Source organism: Diabrotica undecimpunctata, chromosome 3 (assembly GCF_040954645.1).
Source record: "Diabrotica undecimpunctata isolate CICGRU chromosome 3, icDiaUnde3, whole genome shotgun sequence".
Taxonomy (NCBI): domain Eukaryota; kingdom Metazoa; phylum Arthropoda; class Insecta; order Coleoptera; family Chrysomelidae; genus Diabrotica; species Diabrotica undecimpunctata.
In genome coordinates this window covers 11,293,516-11,313,215 of record NC_092805.1, presented here as the reverse complement: position 1 = coordinate 11,313,215, position 19,700 = coordinate 11,293,516, and the positions used below count along the sequence as shown (strand labels likewise).

General features: G+C 30.8%; 1 protein-coding gene across 1 annotated transcript in view; it reads right to left on the bottom strand.

The window, feature by feature from the left end:
• The window catches only part of LOC140436425 (cubilin homolog), a 989,698-nt gene that overhangs the window by 34,787 nt on the left and 935,211 nt on the right, over positions 1–19,700 (bottom strand). The window contains exons 6-7 of the mRNA XM_072525245.1: positions 17,560–17,794; positions 14,800–15,012 (exon numbers count right to left, since the gene is read on the bottom strand). Coding sequence (XP_072381346.1) covers positions 14,800–15,012; positions 17,560–17,794 — 448 coding nt within the window. The remainder of the gene's footprint in view (positions 1–14,799; positions 15,013–17,559; positions 17,795–19,700) is intronic.

Sequence of the window (19,700 nt, the reverse complement as noted above, 5' to 3'; positions counted from 1 at the left end):
ATTTGATGACAGTAAACGAAGGCTTGGGAGTACAGATAAGAGTGGGAAACAAATTCCATATTATGAAATGTGTGGTGATTGAAGATTTAAATCATGATATGATAGCGGGAATTGATGAATTGAGGAAAAAAGATATCACCATAAATTTTTCGGAAAATAAACTGGAAATCAGAGCAGAACCAGACAACACAGGAGAAGAAAAGCAAACAGATAGGAAAACAAATTCTGGAAGGATCAATGCACAGGAAAAACGCAAAGAAATCGATATGACTGTAGAGGATAAACCGAAAGTACAAGAACAAGATCTAACAGAAAAGAAAAAGAGAAGGAAGAAAAAGAAGAAGAGTTCGAAAAGAAAGCAGGAAAATAAGATGGAGACCAGAGAAAAACAGGAAATAGAAGGTACAGAAGAATTGTTGGCAACCGACGATAAAACAGAATGGAAGCAGGAAGAAAAAGAAGGTATCATCAGAGAAATGAAAGGAATAGAAACATGGTGCTCGGAATACCAAAGGGAATTAGAGGATAAAAAGAAAACAGAAGAAAAAATGGCACTGATGGACGAGAATCCAGAATTTTGTGAAGAAGTATTATGGACAGTGAACACATGTGAACAAAAGGTGGATGAAAGAAAAATAAATTGTGAAAAAAACATGGAGAAGGAAATAGAGAAGATTTTAGGAAACCATGGAGATTTTGTTAATAAAGTAAATCAAGTGGTTAAAAATTATGAACTTTCTTTTAAGGGAAAATACTTGGAAAAATTTAAAACGAAAATATATCCAATCCCGTATAAAGACAGGCAATATACGGGGTATTTTAACATTCACGACATTTGTCAGTATCATAAGTAGATTTTAATAACATAGTGAAATAATTTGATCCTAGAAAACTTTTGTCATTTTTAAAATTTAACAAAGAGTTTTCGGCAGATCAAATGGCGGGGATTTGTTATGATATGTAAAATCGAGAAAAATATTGGTTTGTTTAAAAATATTTCAAAGTTCAAAAACATTAAAATAATTCAGATAAGTAGGATAATATCCAACAAACATTTCGGAGAAGGAAAGTTATTAAATCCTTGAATTACCTGTACCAAACAAAATGTAAGCTTTACATCAATCATTTCTTTGTTATACTTGAGTGACCCGCATAAGTTTAAGTGAAAGCCAAAGAATTGAACGGGGTTTTTCAAAATCCATTAATGCAGTGATTAAAGACAATAGAAGGGATTATAGAAAGAGGTTTTTGTTAGTTTTTAAGATTTATAGAAAAATATTATTTGTAAATAAGTTTTAGGAAATTTATAATTATAGGTAAAAATTTGTTTGTTATCGAAATGAAGAAATGGGGGAATTGTGACGAGTTGTGATTGGCGGAGATTGAAAAAGGTGGGATAAGTGTGTGGGAGAAAGTTTAGCGAGATTGAGGAGAGAGAAAAGATAGAGTCAGTTGGTTTTCCAAGTCTGTAGGAGGAACAGGGATTGTTCTCTGGCGGTTCCTGAAATGTAGCAAGCAGTAGTGTTGAATGTTGGTGAGTTTTTGTGGAGTTAGTGTATCTGACAGGAGCTGAAGCAACAAAATATTGTAAGTCATATTTCTCTACTTATATTCCAAGAGTCACTGTTCAGGCCAACGAGAGATTCAGTTTATCGTAAAGAGAAGATATTCCAAGAGTCATTTTTCACTCGGGCCAACGAGAGATTCAGTTTATCGAGAGGAGAAAAGGCTATCATAATTTGAATGATTTGTGCTTTTGAAGGAGATCATTAAGGACGATATACTTGCAACAATCGGTGTAAGATTGCTGATTACATAGGGAGCGGTTGAGAGGAGATAATACAGTCTATAAGGAACAAGGATTTGGACCACTCATCATCAGAGAGAGATATTTTGTTTTCTGCAGTTTTTTCTTTTATTGATAACACAATTTTTACACTTAATTTAGAAAGGATATAAATATTTTGATTAGGAGAGTTAGAATAGTTCGGAATTTTGAGATTTCAATTAATATTGTTTGTACCATTTAATTTGATTTTTCTCGTATGTAGAACAAAATTTTTGAGAATCATTATATGAGATTTGTTTATTGAAAACTTTTGAGTGTGAATTATTTCATTATTTTTATTTCAATATATAGTGTTAGATCATATGTGTTTTTTATTATTCCGGTATTCTCTGGACCTTACCTTTCACATGTAATAGCATAGATATTGAAGCACGAATTTAACCCTGAGATAAAAGAATTAAAAATTGTGATAGAGTCATAATCATATCATTTAAATAATTTTAATTAATCAAAAAAATTAATTAGCTAATTATTGCTTGGCGCACCAAGACTTTAAATATCACAATAATATATATATATATATATATATATATATATATATATATATATATATATATATATATATATATATATTTTCCAAATTTAAGTCAATTTTTTTAATTTTTCCAAGAGGGCCCGAAATTGTTATAAGCAAATAACTTTTAAAATAAAAATAATTTTTCTCTTTTTAATTTTTTGAAAAATGGTTTATTTTTTAGTTATTTGCAATTTTTGTCGAACAAAATACGTTTTTCAAAATCCTAAAATGTGGTTATTGGGATTTTTTTTTCTAAAAACTGAACCAAATGAATTACAATTTTACAAAAATCTTTATAACCTTTAAACCTTCACGTATAAGTAAGAATATTTTGACAATAATGAGTGTCTTCTATTTTGCTAGAAACATTTAAATGTAAACAAAGATTTCTAAGCGCCGCGCGCCTGTATCGCCACAAAAAATGAAAAAAAATTCCCGAAAAGCCATATATTAGTGGAGAGCTGTGGTTTAACATTACAAATAAAGTTTTAAAAATCCCCTTCGATCGTATGTGTGCTACAACAGTTATTCGAGGTCGAAGGTCAAAATTTGAGGTTTTTTAGATTTTTCTCGAAAATGGAAGTTTTATCAACCTTTAAAAAACCTTAAACCAAAGTTGTAGATCTTAAAATTCTCTATAAAAATGGTCTTCATGATTTTTTTCTAAGAGCTACCATTCTTGGGATATCGCGATTCTAAGAGTCACATTATACATGATACTCCACTAATAGGCATGACAATTTTAGCATAATTTAAGGGACAAATACCCGTCAAGTTCCAGAAATTACCTTATTATTTATATTGAAATTGCTATTGATTATTGGGTTAATTATTGTTTTGATTTCTTTAGATATGTTAATCAGATTCATAATCTTGAAAGTCTACTTCAACAGTCAAGTCTTCTTCGATTTCTTCTTCTTCCTCTTGCTGGATGTTCATAAATTGTTCAGTCATTGGTATTGTATTGTAACGATTTTTGACTTCTTAAATACTGAGTAAACTCATCCATGGGCGCCCATATATCAAAATCCAGGGGGGGGGGGCAAGTCAACTCAAATTTTTATTTTGATCCATACAACTTAATAAAAACTAAAATAGCTGATTGCAAAAATGTAAAAATATAAACATGATTTACAAACAATAAAGAAATACCAGAAAAGTAAAAGTAATCTTAAACAAAAAATTATTAACAACATATTTTATGGTATGACAAATTTTATTATACAAATTTTTTTATGTAGGAATAAAAAAATCAATTTTAAGCAAGGATGTTAAAAAATAGTAATAAAAAAAGCAGGTACTCTGAGATACGAAATGCAACACAAGCAATAGTGTAGTTTAAATAATATGTAACATAATATCTGAATTGAAAAATTTCTTTTACTAGGAAATTAAAACAAATATTCAAATCTGTACTACGTTGAAAGGGTTAGGGTAGGGTGTACAGTACACCCTTCTAGTACCATGCTTAGCCGAAATTGCATAAATAGTCAAATGTGTGCAATCTTCAAATACTTCGCTGGGTGCCAACTTATTTATATTTGACATTAAAAATGTGTACTATGTTGTAAACAATTGAAGAAATTTAATTAAAAATTTATTTGTTATAAGTTATTATAAAAAAATTAACATTTTTTTTCAGTTAGTATTGTATGTATTATAATTTATTGAAACGAATAATTTCCCAATAGAATCTAAAATGGTAAAATGTTAAACCCAACAAAACGTAAAAAGTAAACTTGATATTGAAGGCTAGTGCTCTGTATCTTGTGAAAATAAAAACTGAAGGTTTCTGGGCTTTTGTCCAAACTCATCTATTACTTTGTTAATAAAATTATTTCGATTGTTTTCTATTTTATTTCTATGAACGCTCATCATACATAGTCCATCTAATTTTTGTTCACTTATAGTGGACCTAATCCAGGTTTTAACCCTTCGAAGAGTTGAAAATGATCTTTCAATCGTGCATGTAGTGGCACAGAGAAATTTCTATAACTTGGGCTATAGCTGGTTAAAATAAGCAATGGTCTAGTAGCTCTATCATTGAAATATCTTCTACATCTAAATTGGTTTGATTTTTCCAATAATAGAGCCACAATGATGCCTGTTTTTTTAGATTAGTAATTTTGTATAAATTATTTATGATTTCTATTATTTTGGCGAGGTCTTCTTCAGTTAATTTTATTATGTTTTTGGGATGCAAGTTATACAATATATAACAACATACCAGGATCATTGTCTTCTAAAAATCTGACACCAAGAGAACTAATTAAAGAATCTAGGTACGGAATAAATAATGACACTCTAAAAAAGTCTTCAGCGGAATTAACCGCATGGTTTGACCGTTGTGTTTGCATTCTAGGAGCGATTCGTGGTTTTTTAAGGGTAATACTTAGAGATTCGGCATCATTTGTACTCTTTTCAAAAATTGTTTTAAAAGTTGTTTCCGCTTCTTGTCTGTGCTTTGTTATCATATCAAGAAATAACTGTATATGATTTTTAACTGCCAGCATATCTATTGATTTAGTTTGTAAAATGTTTACTATGGGTTCTAAGAAAGAAGAATATTTGGAAATCAAATTTAGGGAAATTATAAAAGTGGAATCAGATGTGGCACATGAAAGCTGCTGTGCTCTTGATCTTGTTGAGCAATTAAATTTGTTATCTGCTATTATTGTTTCTAAAACATTTTTGATTTCAATAAAATTTACTAGGCCACTATACAAAATATTTAAGTCAAACAAGTAAAAACGTGTAGCATTTATTAAGCGGATATTTTTTTGTGAGAGTAAATTTTGCATTTGACGTGGGACGAAATAAAGTTTAAAATTATTGGTACAGGTACACTTTCTACCAATTAAGGCTTGATACCTACGACATCTCAAAATCCCTCTTTGCATTGTACAATATTATTATGGTAGGTAGCTACATTCGAGGCATTGTTAAGGAAATACCTACCGCATTTCTCGGTATTTCGCTAGATTAGTTTCCGGTTGTTTGCTGTTTTGAGGTATTGTTGCAAGTTTCTCGCCACAATATGCGTAAATAATGTATTTTTTTTTTAAATATACTTACATACATACTGATTTTTTAAATAATATTACTAATGATAGGGGGGGGCAACTGCCCCCTCTTGCCCCCCCCCCCCCTATGGGCGCCCATGAACTCATCTCTTGTGACACTAGCCTCGAATAAATTTGGCATTTCAAGATCAACTTTAACTCTTTTATCTTCACTTAAAAGTTTATTGCAAATAAATCAAAACAGAAATATTTTGAGAGCTATAAAATAGCACAAATAACCTATTCACTTGAACTGAACCTCTAGAATAGCCAGATGTTTTTCAAGGCCACGTGGGTGCAGGGAATTCAGTTAGGGACTGACTATCTTTTGAATAAATATTTTTATAATAGTATAATATACATAAAAGAGACAGAAATATGTATTTATACTTGTCTTAAGTGCCTGATATGTAGGTATATTCGTGGCTTTTATGTGCATATAATGTATAATGTGACTCTTAGAATTGCGATATCTCAGAAATGGTAACTCTTACGAAAAAAATTATAAATACTATTTTTGTAGAAAATTTTAAGATCTACAACTTTGGTTTAAAGTTTTTTTTTGATTAAACTTAGCGTTTTCAAGAAAAATCCAAAAACCCTCAAATTTTGACCTTTGCCCCGAATAACTTTTGTAGCACACATACGATCGATGGGGATCGATGGGAAACTCCATTTATAATGGTAAACCCCAGCTCTATATAAATATTTAGCTTTCCGGAAATTTTTGTTATTTCACCACTATTTTTATGTCTAAATTTATCGGATTAAAATGCGTATTCGAAATATTTGGTTACATATTTTAAGCATTTATTGTTGTTAAGATATTCTACTTAAAAGTTTAAAGATTATACAGCAGAAAAAAATCCAAAAAATCACTAATTAGCATTTTTCAACAAAAAATTGAAAATAATTCAAAAGGGAAGCATTTTCGAAAAATTATCCGGATAGAAAAACTATTTATTTCGATGAGATACGCCTAAAAAAATTTTAATCTAAGCGATTCTTTTTTTGAAATATTAAATTTGTTATAAAATGAAATAAATTGTTTTTTTTTGGTTTTAAGTTATTTGTTAATACCAATTTCCGGCCCACTTGGAAAAATTAAAATTGAGTAAAAATATAAAATTAAATAAAAAAGGTTTGGTGCGATAAAAATAGAAAAAAAGTTAGTCAGTTTATGCTCTGTTTATAGGGGTAAACCGCTCGCCTTATAGGCTTTATTAGCCAAGGCATGCTAACACAAAATATACATTTTCATAAAAAAGTTGATACCGTTTTAGAGAAATATTAAAAAATTAGGTTTTATTTTTATTTTCTTTTTATTTATTTATGCCTTAACCTCAAAGTGTCATTGGCGTAGAACAATTTAAAGTTTTACAATTTATTTATTACATTTATGGAATATAAGTATGATGACAAATTTTTCATATCAATTCCATCATTTAATATTGCTTGTAAGGTATCTTGTAATTTATATTGAAGTTTCTTCATGTAATATAAAGAATACTCTAGTAAAATATGGCGAATACTAAACATAATATCACATATGTAGCACTGTGGTTTTAATTAACTCTCCAGAAGATGTTTAAGGTAATATCATCGAGCAAAAAGACAAAAGAGGGAATGTAAAGGTAGTGGGGGCAAAAATATTGTTAGACAGGAAGTGCCATATTGAGAGGCCAAATTAAACAAGGAAAGAGAGTCTTTCATTGTTTAAGAAATCAAATTTAGTTGGGTTATGTTATTATTTGTCCCAACTGTCACATGAAATCTTATTTATATTGAAGTTTTTTAACAATTGTTTCACATTTTAGACTGTTATCGTTAATATTTAATTAAAATTTTCTCGTCTAAGACACATTCTGAAAACTATTTTATAGCTACTGTTAATAAGTGTCGGAAAATTTAAATTTGGCGCATTCGCATTTCCGGATATGTCCGCCATCAGAGGCCACTTTTTTGGTCGCCTTTTCATAACGATTAGATTCCCTCTTTTGTCTTTTTGCTCGATGGGTAATATACAAAAAAAATGATTTATTTCTCGTAGTTCGGATGTTGACTGATTCCACTGAGTCTGCCAAGCATTGATTACTAAGTTCTTGATTATAGGTTTTACATCTAGAAGTGGAATGCTTCTGGTTTCTACAGCTTCCGGACTCGAGACTGCTAGTTTTGCGAAAGAATCTACTTCTTCATTACCAGCAATTCCGATATGTCAAAGAATCCATACAAAATTGACAGTTGATTTATATGGTGCCTCACTATTTAAGTTTCAAAATGTATTTAAAACTATACAATTTTATGTGATCTTTTATAATTGTATGGATTAAAACGTCTCTCGTTTCCCAAATTATTGAAAAGTGGAAAAAGAAATATTGAAAATGTGAATATTTTCTTTATTTAAAAAATCCAATTGACTAGTGTATTGTATTATTAAATAGTTACCATTTTAAAAAGTCCTCACTTATTGGTTTTGGCAACGCTGTGGGGTTCTGACGTCGTAAATCTTGAATGACGTGACATGATTTTGTATTTGTTCTTTTGACTGTATTTGTATTTTTGACTTTTTCACTATAGTGTATTTTTATGTATGAGAGAGTAATAAAACAATAAATTATGTATGCAAATCCCTAAACTGTTGATACGGGTGACTCAATGAAAAACAGACATTTGTCAACAAGTTTACAGAAGTATATAGGAAAACAATTTTAAATTGAGTATGACCATCAGGTATAAAGGTTGGAGCAGAATAGAATACAATAGGTGTGAGGCTTACTAATCCCTAAATAAGGTTGCTAGTGTCGGAGTGATGGAGGTTAACAGGTACTAATGAATTTGCAAGAAATGTAAGATGTTTATTTTATTGGTTATATATAACCAATAAAAGTTTAATAAGTACCTACCTATTTGCAAAATAAAGTTTAATTCTTTAGATAAAATAAAACGTTTTATTTTATCTATTTGCAAAATCAAGTTTAATTCTTTGCCTATTTGCAAAATAAAGTTTAATTCTTTTGATAAAATAAAACGTTTTATTTTATCTATTTGCAAAATAAAGTTTAATTCTTTGCCTATTTGCAAAATAAAGTTTAATTCTTTAGATAAAATAAAACGTTTTATTTTATCTGAAATGAGTGCATTCCACGAAGTAAGGGTTTCAACAATCAAACATTTAATTCTTTAATTCCAGGAATCTACGACAGTAATTTACTAGATAATTACCTTCTAAACTTATTCCACAGAAAATGTGATAGTGGGTTTTTCCATTTTGTATATAGGAAGGTCCAAGTGGCGTATTCAAAATTCTTAACAGTTCACTAAAAGTAGGTACTTCAGTTGCAAGGTGCAGTTTATTGTGTATACTAGTGTTATAAAAAATTTGGAAGTGCCGTGTAAACGCCGAAAAATTGGTCCTCTAACAGTTAATGAAAAAACATTAATATTTAATTGTTTTAAATCATTTACAGACAAACGTTTATGTGAAAGTGTTGATGAGACCGTTGAGTTAGTTAGCAGTACACTTGGTGTTGGGAAATCTACGATTTACAGAGTTATTAAAGAAGAGAAATGTGGTAGTTTTCAAATGTCACGTAATGCTCCAGGGAAACCAAAATTTCAAATAGAATATCATTTTAAAGAAGGACTTCGACGGAAAGTGCATGAATTCTTCTTTAGACAAGAATTTCCAACATTGGATAAAGTTCTTGTCTCAGTTCGAGATGATAAGGATTACCCAGAAATGAGTCGAAGTACGTTATGGAAACTTTTAAAAGAAATAGGCTTCCGCTGGAAAAAGAATCCCAGAAAGTCTATTTTATTAGAAAGAAGCGATATTGTCATATGGAGAAGACATTTGCTAAGAACCATAAAGGAAATGAGAAACCAAAAAAGAAAAATATTTTATCTTGATGAAACATGGATCAACGAGGGTCATACACCAAATAAATTTTGGCAGAATGAAACTGTTACAAGTCAAAGGCACGCTTTTGTAAACAACTTATCTACTGGTTTAAACCCACCATCAGGAAAGGGACGCAGGCTAATAATAGTACACATTGGTAGTTAAGACGGTTTTGTTGAAGGTGGTTTATTAACTTTTGAATCACTCGTACCGGTGACTACCATGAAGACATGAACGCTGATGTCTTTCAAGAATGGTTCGAACAAATGATAGATCTTCTTCCTAAGAACTGTGTAATAGTAATGGATAATGCAAGTTATCACTCCAGACTTATAGAAGGACTGCCCACAACCAAGTGGTTAAAAAAAGACTTGCAGAATTGGCTGAGTTCAAAAAATATTACGTACCATCCCGGATCTATAAGAAAGGAACTTTATTTGTTGTGTGCCCTTCATAAAGAAAAATTTAAAAAATACAAAATTGATGAAATTGCCAAAAATCGTGGAATGACAGTACTTAGATCCCCACCATATCATTGTGAATTAAACCCGATTGAACTGGTATGGGCACAGATAAAGAGTGAAGTTTCAAGAAAAAATACCACTTTTAAAATTTATGATGTTAAACAGTTGTTTTTGGAGGCCGTAAATAATGTAAAACCTGAAAACTGGGAAAAGGCAGTAAATCACACTATTAAAGAAGAGGAAAAATGTGGAAGCTGGACAATATTACTGATAAAATGATCGAGCCAGTTATTATAAATCTTGGTTCTGAAAGTTCATCTTCTGAATCTGATTTGGATTTGTAACAAGTAGCTGTAAGTTTTATATTAATATTTTTATTCATCTATTTAACATACCTTAGACGGTTTTAAAAACTCTTTTTCTCTTTTGTAATTTTTAAAAATTAAAAAAAATGTGAATTTTTTAAAACCCTTTTTAATGTAGGCCAGTCAGTTCTAATATAGTGTGTGATAAAAGAGGTCACTTTTGTTTACATACACATAACACTTTATAACACTGAAATAATTCATTTATTTTTTACAATTATTCAAAGTAATTTTTCAATTAATCTTGAGCACGCCCATGGAGTGGTCGGAGCTACCAGTTAAAATTATGCTAATTACTCTCTCGTTCATAAAAACAAACTATAGACTATTTTTAATTTTCACTAGACTAATCCAGATGAAAAATCGAGATTTGTATGCCAGTCAGGTAAAAAAATAAGAAAAAATGGTTTCGGAAAATGTCCCATTGAACACGCAGAGGTCCAGAAGCTCTATTTGGACTTAATTTTCGTAGTTTCTACTAGTGAGAAATTTTACGCTTGAAAGATGTACTACCTTAATGGAACTAGCAAAAACTCTCGAGGATTATGCATTTAACACGAAAAAAGGCAATGGTGAAGATTATAAAGTCAGTATGAAATACTACAGCAAAAATGGTACAAGAAAAATATTTTAGGGAGTACGGCATAAAAATCAACCGTTTCACAGATATATCTTTCAAATGTGCAAGAGTGGCCTGAGATACCAAGCGGAGGCAGCTTCAAAGTGTTAAAAAAAAGAAAACTCAGTTCAAAAGCATTATCCACTGAAGAACTATTAAAAATCATCCAAAGCTACGACGAGTAAACCCCTGATGGAGCACAAAAAAAATTTTTTCACCTTTGCTCCTTTGAACTTGCTTGGAGAGGCAATGAGGCCGTAAAATGCAAGATTCACGTTTTCTAGAAGGAATTTGATGTTATGGGAGAATTTACGGGCCGAATTGAACACAACAGCATTTTTTCCAAAACAAATCAAGGCGTTTTGAAAAGTTTGGCAAGCAGCAAATGTCTGGTAAGAAATTCATCAAACGAAAATTTATGCCCAGTTAGATTATTTTTGAAGTTAATGGAAAAAAGAGGACCGGGGATTAAATCAGACAGACTCTTTCTTAACGTTCACCTCAACTGGAAGGAATGATCTTGGCTCAAAAACTATTCACTTGAAATCAAAACCATGAATAAAAAATCAAAAAATAAGTGGACAAAATTGTCATCTGAAAAAATTGGAATAGACACAAAAAACACAAAATAAGAAACCATTCTCATCGATCCTCAGCTCTGTCAGCCTTGTACAACCAAGGTGTTTCTGAACAGGAGTTAATTTAATTAACGGGTCACTTAAATGCAAGCTCTCTAAAACCATATCTGCAGCTGGATTTCAGTCACCACCAGCAGTTGATCGAAAATCTCAGAACAATAAATGAAGCTGGACTTTCGAGTTCTCAAATGATACAGATCAATAATTCACAAAATCATGCTTTGGTAGAAAAGAATGAGCAAACTACTATAGCTTATTATTAATATTGTTAACAAATAAATAAAGATTATGTTTCGTTGATATGGTGCATTAATTGTCTCGTGAAATAGTCTTGTAGAATATCATTCGAGAGAAAATTATTTACCTGCAAAATTTTCGTCGGGTTTTATTCAAGTTTGTTGCCTTTCGGCAATTTTCGCTTATGCAATTTTGACAAAATCTCTCGACTGAATTCTGGTGATTAAACTGTCAAAATTTAATTCGCGAAAATTGCGAGGCAACAAACTTTCATACCAGTGGAAAATATTGCCGGCAAAATTTTCTCTCTTATGATGTTATATACGAAAAATTCCATACATATATATATATATATGCTATAGCTATAGTTTATTTTTATGAACGAGAGAGTAATTAGCATAATTTTAACTGGTAGCTCCGACCACTCCATGGGCGTGCTCAAGATTAATTGAAAAATTACTTTGAATAATTGTAAAAAATAAATGAATTATTTCAGTGTTATAAAGTGTTATGTGTATGTAAACAAAAGTGACCTCTTTTATTACACACTATACTAGAACTGACTGGCCTACATTAAAAAGGATTTTAAAAAATTCACATTTTTTTTAATTTTTAAAAACTACAAAAGAGAAAAAGAGTTTTTAAAACCGTCTAAGGTATGTTAAATAGATGAATAAAAATATTAATATAAAACTTACAGCTACTTGTTACAAATCCAAATCAGATTCAGAAGATGAACTTTCAGAACCAAGATTTATAATAACTGGCTCGATCATTTTATCAGTAATATTGTCCAGCTTCCACATTTTTTCCTCTTCTTTAATAGTGTGATTTACTGCCTTTTCCCAGTTTTCAGGTTTTACATTATTTACGGCCTCCAAAAACAACTGTTTAACATCATGAATTTTAAAAGTGGTATTTTTTCTTGAAACTTCATTCTTTATCTGTGCCCATACCAGTTCAATCGGGTTTAATTCACAATGATATGGTGGGGATCTAAGTACTGTCATTCCACGATTTTTGGCAATTTCATCAATTTCGTATTTTTTAAATTTTTCTTTATGAAGGGCACACAACGAATAAAGTTCCTTTCTTATAGATCCGGGATGGTACGTAATATTTTTTGAACTCAGCCAATTCTGCAAGTCTTTTTTTAACCACTTGGTTGTGGTCAGTCTTTCTATAAGTCTGGAGTGATAACTTGCATTATCCATTACTATTACACAGTTCTTAGGAAGAAGATCTATCATTTGTTCGAACCATTCTTGAAAGACATCAGCGTTCATGTCTTCATGGTAGTCACCGGTACGAGTTGATTCAAAAGTTAATAAACCACCTTCAACAAAACCGTCTGAACTGCCAATGTGTACTATTATTAGCCTGCGTCCCTTTCCTGATGGTGGGTTTAAACCAGTAGATAAGTTATTTACAAAAGCGTACCTTTGACTTGTAACAGTTTCATCCTGCCAAAATTTATTTGGTGTATGACCCTCGTTGATCCATGTTTCATCAAGATAAAATATTTTTCTTTTTTGGTTTCTCATTTCCTTTATGGTTCTTAGAAAATGTCTTCTCCATATGACAATATCGCTTCTTTCTAATAAAATAGACTTTCTGGGATTCTTTTTCCAGCGGAAGCCTATTTCTTTTAAAAGTTTCCATAACGTACTTCGACTCATTTCTGGGTAATCCTTATCATCTCGAACTGAGACAAGAACTTTATCCAATGTTGGAAATTCTTGTCTAAAGAAGAATTCATGCACTTTCCGTCGAAGTCCTTCTTTAAAATGATATTCTATTTGAAATTTTGGTTTCCCTGGAGCATTACGTGGCATTTGAAAACTACCACATTTCTCTTCTTTAATAACTCTGTAAATCGTAGATTTCCCAACACCAAGTGTACTGCTAACTAACTCAACGGTCTCATCAACACTTTCACATAAACGTTTGTCTGTAAATGATTTAAAACAAGTAAATATTAATGTTTTTTCATTAACTGTTAGAGGACCAATTTTTCGGCGTTTACACGGCACTTCCAAATTTTCCATAACACTAGTATACACAATAAACTGCACCTTGCAACTGAAGTACCTACTTTTAGTGAACTGTTAAGAATTTTGAATACGCCACTTGGACCTTCCTATATACAAAATGGAAAAACCCACTATCACATTTTCTGTGGAATAAGTTTAGCAGGTAATTATCTAGTCAATTACTGTCGTAGATTCCTGGAATTAAAGAATTAAATGTTTGATTGTTGAAACCCTTACTTCGTGGAATGCACTCATTTCAGATAAAATAAAACGTTTTATTTTATCTAAAGAATTAAACTTTATTTTGCAAATAGGCAAAGAATTAAACTTTATTTTGCAAATAGATAAAATAAAACGTTTTATTTTATCTAAAGAATTAAACTTTATTTTGCAAATAGGTAGGTACTTATTAAACTTTTATTGGTTATATATAACCAATAAAATAAACATCTTACATTTCTTGCAAATTCATTAGTACCTGTTAACCTCCATCACTCCGACATTGGCAACCTTATTTAGGGATTAGTAACCCTCACAACTATTGTATTCTATTCTGCTCCAACCTTTATACGTGGTGGTCATACTCAATTTAAAATTGTTTTCCTATATACTTCTGTAAACTTGTTGACAAATATCTGTTTTTCATTGAGTCACGCGTATCAACAGTTTAGGGATTTGCATACATAATTTATTGTTTTATTACTCTCTCATACATAAAAATACACTATATAGCATATATACTTACCCACTTATTGTTTTACGGAAAATTGGGGAACAGAATATGCACACATTTATTTGCTAATAATCCGAATAATCCGAACATTTGTGATAGATTGATTTTTTAAAATGAAATTATTGTTACATTATATATTACGTTTCCACCGGATTTTTTTAAATAGATAGAAGAATCCCATTGGGTCAGTCCAAGCCTGACCAATTTCCTCTATTTACATAACCTCAAAAACTTTAAATCTATAAACCTGTTTTACTCGTTAAAATTGTTACAAATTTCATTAAAATACCTGTGGCACATGGTCATCCTCGTGTTGTTTTTAAACCTCAAATAATTTGAATTGCTATTGGGCGTGTGTATTTTATTTATTTAACTTACCCACTGTAGCTTCCTGTTTTGCTTTCGAATCGGACAAACAATGAATTGCCGGTGGATACAAAATCGTGCTTTTCCATTGCTTTTGAAAAAGTATCACAGAATGTTTTGATAATTTTTGCATCGTCAGGCCAAGAAGCGTCGTACAGCGTTAAAGATTCACCGCAGTCTCCTTCGATGGGCTTTATTGGAGATTCTATTCGATTTATTCTAAAACTGTAACAACAAATAGATTAATCTATACAAATAACGTACTGAAGTTAAACAGCTGAACTAATTAACGAAGAGGATATTAAACAATTTTGTTAAAAAGGTTTTTAAAAACGTAAGTCACGAAAGTTATTTAGGTTATATTTATATATATAGAAAAATTAGTTAGTAGAACTGATGAGCGAAGTTAATTAAAGCAATACGAAAAGAACCAAAAGAATTATCAAAACAAAGTCAAAGCATATTAAGGAAAATAATAAAAATATTACAAAAATATATATGTATTCAAGTATGATAACTAAAAGGAAGCCTGCAAAGCACTAAGAATTAAGATTAAATGATTGCCAACATGAACCATATTATACTAAACAGTACGTTAAATTTTGGATTAGATATTGCAAACTACATAAAGCGCTAAAATCGGCATTGTTAAACATTGTCTCGTACGAGGTAAATTTTCCGATCCCCTCCAACATCTAGACTCCTAGACAAAAAACGAGGAAACCCTTTAGTAACACAACAATGCATGTGTTATGCATCTCCGACCACCGCGCGTCGATTTCTATTTTTCTTACGTACGTATACAAGATTAATTTCTTATAACATAAACTCGATAAAAATACACTGACAAACAAATAAAATAAAATAAAAAATATGCTCTTATTGAAAATAAAAAATAATTCTTAATAAAATACGAAATAATTCTTTATGCCCTACAAAAATGATTCAAATATTTGACCTTTTACGGCTGAACAGTATGCCAATCTGTCATAAAAACTTCTGCGGAGAGATGTTAGAGTTTCTGCTGTAACAAAATTGGAGACTTTTCTTATTCGATTTTTTAATTCATCCAAATTTTGGGCTCTAGCCTCAGGATGATCGTAGATGATGCTTTTTAAATGTTCCCTAAAAAGCAGTCATGGGTGTAAGATCTGAAGATTGCGCAGGCCACTTGATATCGCCTGTTCCACTGATGTCTCGATTTGGGAAAGTATTCTTTAAGTACTCCTTAATTATTCGAGTGTTATGAACTGAACAGCCGTCTTGATGAAACCAAATATTCTCAAGATATACATCAGAAAGATTGAGAATAGCGAGAAGAACATGATTCTGTAACAAATCGAGGTATACTCTACTATTCAAGTTGCCTTCAAGGTGGCCTCCTAAAATGCCAGTCCAGAAGTTAACTTTTTGAGGACGTTGAGTTCGGTAAACAACACTTATGTGTTGGTTTTCCCATGCTTAATAACTCGTAATGGAAGGATTGTGTCTTCCTACAAACGAAACAGAAGAATCATCAGTAAATCAAAAGTTTTTAATAAAAATGGGTTTATCATTAGCTTTCGTTAATAATTTCATAAAACTCCATTCTTCGATAGTAGTCGTCTGGATAAATCTGCTGCGGTTTCGAATATTTAAATTCTTGTAGCCGTGCTTTTTCCACACTTTCGTTTCAATAATATTGCTAACATCTTACTCTCTAGCAACGTCTCTATTTAAACGTGTTGAGTCTACCTCGATTGTTGAACAAATTTGTGTATCTAAGTATTCTCTATCCTCAACTTTTTCTGGTGACACTTCTGAGAATGACATTTTCTGCAATTTTTAAGGCAGTAACAACTTTCAAAATTTTTAACAATATTATGAACTAACTGTGCGCAAGGATTTGGTATCTCCTCAAAAAAACACAGAAAATAAATCTACACACTGTTGTCCAGAATTACCACCATAAAACCATTTTATTATTTGAACTTTTTCTGCAGGCGTATATACAGACATGTTGTTTACAAAAATAAATTAAAAATCTACACTGTTATTGCTTTAAACAACCACTGTATAATGGCAAATTATTGGCGACGGGGCAACGGAGGTTTGTGGAAAGTCGACGGCGTGCAGTGTTGCCATTTATAGTGTGTATATATAATTTAGAACTTAACGTCCTGTATGTAAAGAAATAAAGGGGCACAAGTAAAAAAACTAATAGTAGACACATGTTCTAAAAAAATAAAACGCGTTTAATAAGGCTATTATAGATAAAAACAAAACACAACTTTTTGCTAAAAATATCATATTAATATATTAATGTATAATGGCAAATTATTGGCGCCAGGGCAACGGAAGTTCATGGAAAGTCGACGGCGCGCAGTGTTGCCATTTTTAGTGTGTATATCTAATTTAGAACTTAACGTCCTGTATGTAAAGAAATAAAAGGGCACAAGTAAAAAAACTAATAGTAGACACATGTTCTAAAAAAATAAAGCGTCTTTAATAAGGCTATTATAGATAAAAATAAAACACTACTTTTTGCTAAAAATAACATATTAAAGAAGTGGAAAGAATATTGGGGAAAATTAATGATTGCGGAAAATTTTGACAGAGCCAGATGATAGAACTTCTATACATGTTATATAAAATAGCATACTCTACATATACATTAACATATTCTAAAATGAAGTTAAAATAAAGAAGATAGAAGATGTAAGAAGAAAAAATTGTTTTAAATCTGTAGTTAATTTGCAGATATTCTTTTATTACCTTTAGAAATTTACCTACCTTGGAAAATACAGCCTTACAACTTCATCTTCTTCGCCTTGCATTAGATATGTACAACTCGTGTGAGGTGGATACCAATGAGCAACAGAAAGAAATATTCCTTCTGAATCTCCTGAAGCCCTAAGGCTTTCTGAAGACAGCAACCAGTCGCATGTGCCATTCCTACTTCCTGCGGTGTCTACATGACCAGGCCAATTACCAACATTAAAGTGGAAACCCGTGTTTAATAGAGGACCTGCAACATATTTATTCATGTTTACAAAAACTAATTATATTAGTTAATATTAAGAAGTTTTTTTCGTACTACAGCAGCCAACTGCTGCAATAAAATCGATTTACTACAGACGGTTCCCATTAAGAACGTTTTTAGGGATGAAGGCAACTCCTTATAATATATAAAAGTATTTCAAATTTATTAAGATTTAGAAAAAATGTGAAAGAATACTTAACGTAAATATAGTCGTTATTATAAATTACGTAAAATTGTTTTTAATCAGAAATCTAGGGCCCAAATGATATTGTTAAAAAGCGTGTATTGTTTCAAAATACTTTTGCTACACTTTAGGTTAACCTTGTAGATTTAGCAGTTTAATCAACATATTTGGTCTAGTAACGAGTCGATGTGTAATATATACCAATGATATAAAATGGTCAATAGACATGTAATCGAGGTTTATTTCAGTAAATGAATAATCGTAATTCATTCGTAGTCGGTAGTCGTAATTTAAGTTCTAGGCACAAATAATTATTCATTTAAATTAGTAATGCCATCCAGTATAAGTTATCCCGTTGTAAATAATCTATATTAATAAAAATGAATCGCCGAAATGTTTGTACAAGGATCACTTCAGAACTACGGCACCAAATAAGATAATTATTTTTTATTGTGTTTGTTATTATCAGAAGAAGATTTGTGTAAGATATAATTTTCAATAAATTATACAGAAAGACCTTAAAAACAGTTTTCTGTCATTTTAGATCGCAATGTAACTAATAGATGGCGGCATACTACGACTAACAAAGAAAGCTATCTTTCCAAAAAATTTCAATTTGTGTGTATTTGTCACATAGGAGGTTGGAAAAATTATTTGAAGTATAATTTACGAACATTTATTATGTGCAATTGGTAATATTTGTTGTTTGTGAGTTTGTAAGGTAAGAATATCAAAGTATTAACTAGATATTGGAAATGGTAAAGTCGCTATTGATTCTCCAACAGTCCAGGATGTAGTTGTGTAACAAATATTGCCAATCCATTTAGGCAATAAGTTGGTGGCGATACAAGAAATATTCAATACCTTTTATTTTATAATACATCGTACTACCAAGTTAAAATTTGGCAAGGATTATATTTACGAGATATATCTCTCTTAAAATAAAAATTGACTCGCCTGAGCGTTTTTGTATTTCTTTCATCAATAAGAAAGAGCAAAACCTTGTTTTAGGCGAAATAAAGTTTTCGATAACCCACCTCGTATAAACCATTTATATTAATTCTAGAATACAGAATACAACATATTTTCTTCTGTCGTATTAATTTTTTAGCTTTTCTATCTCATCTAAAGTTTTGTTTAAATGAAATTTTCTACCGATAATTTAGTAATTTTAAGAAAATGTATACTAGAAAGTTTTGAATGAAAAATAAGAATATTTATCTTATTTTTCTTACTTTACGATATCTTAGAGATGTTAATTAAAATTTTCCAAAATATTTAAGCTTTTCTATCTTGTGATACAAATCTTGTGGCAACGGTGAGCCAGGATAGGAATAAGGAGCTGTTAAGGGTCGCCATCTTACGCATTTCCTGGGTTTTATGAACTTACACAAAGGGTTTATACAGGCAAGTAGTTTAAATCTTGATAAATCGCTTCTGACATAAGACGACATTTTAATTAACCCTGTGGTTTAAGGTACTTACTGTATAATACAGGCAATATTTTACTAGATATTTAGCGAAAAATAAGTATTTTTTGTGCACCTAAGTTCAATATTTTGTATATGCTCACGAATTTATAACAAATAAAAATAAAATGTGGTTACATGTCATACATTATAAATTATCATATGTTATAAATGTGCTACAAAATCTAGAAAATTTGGAGATTAAACATATGCCAAATACAAACTAACAAATCGGTGT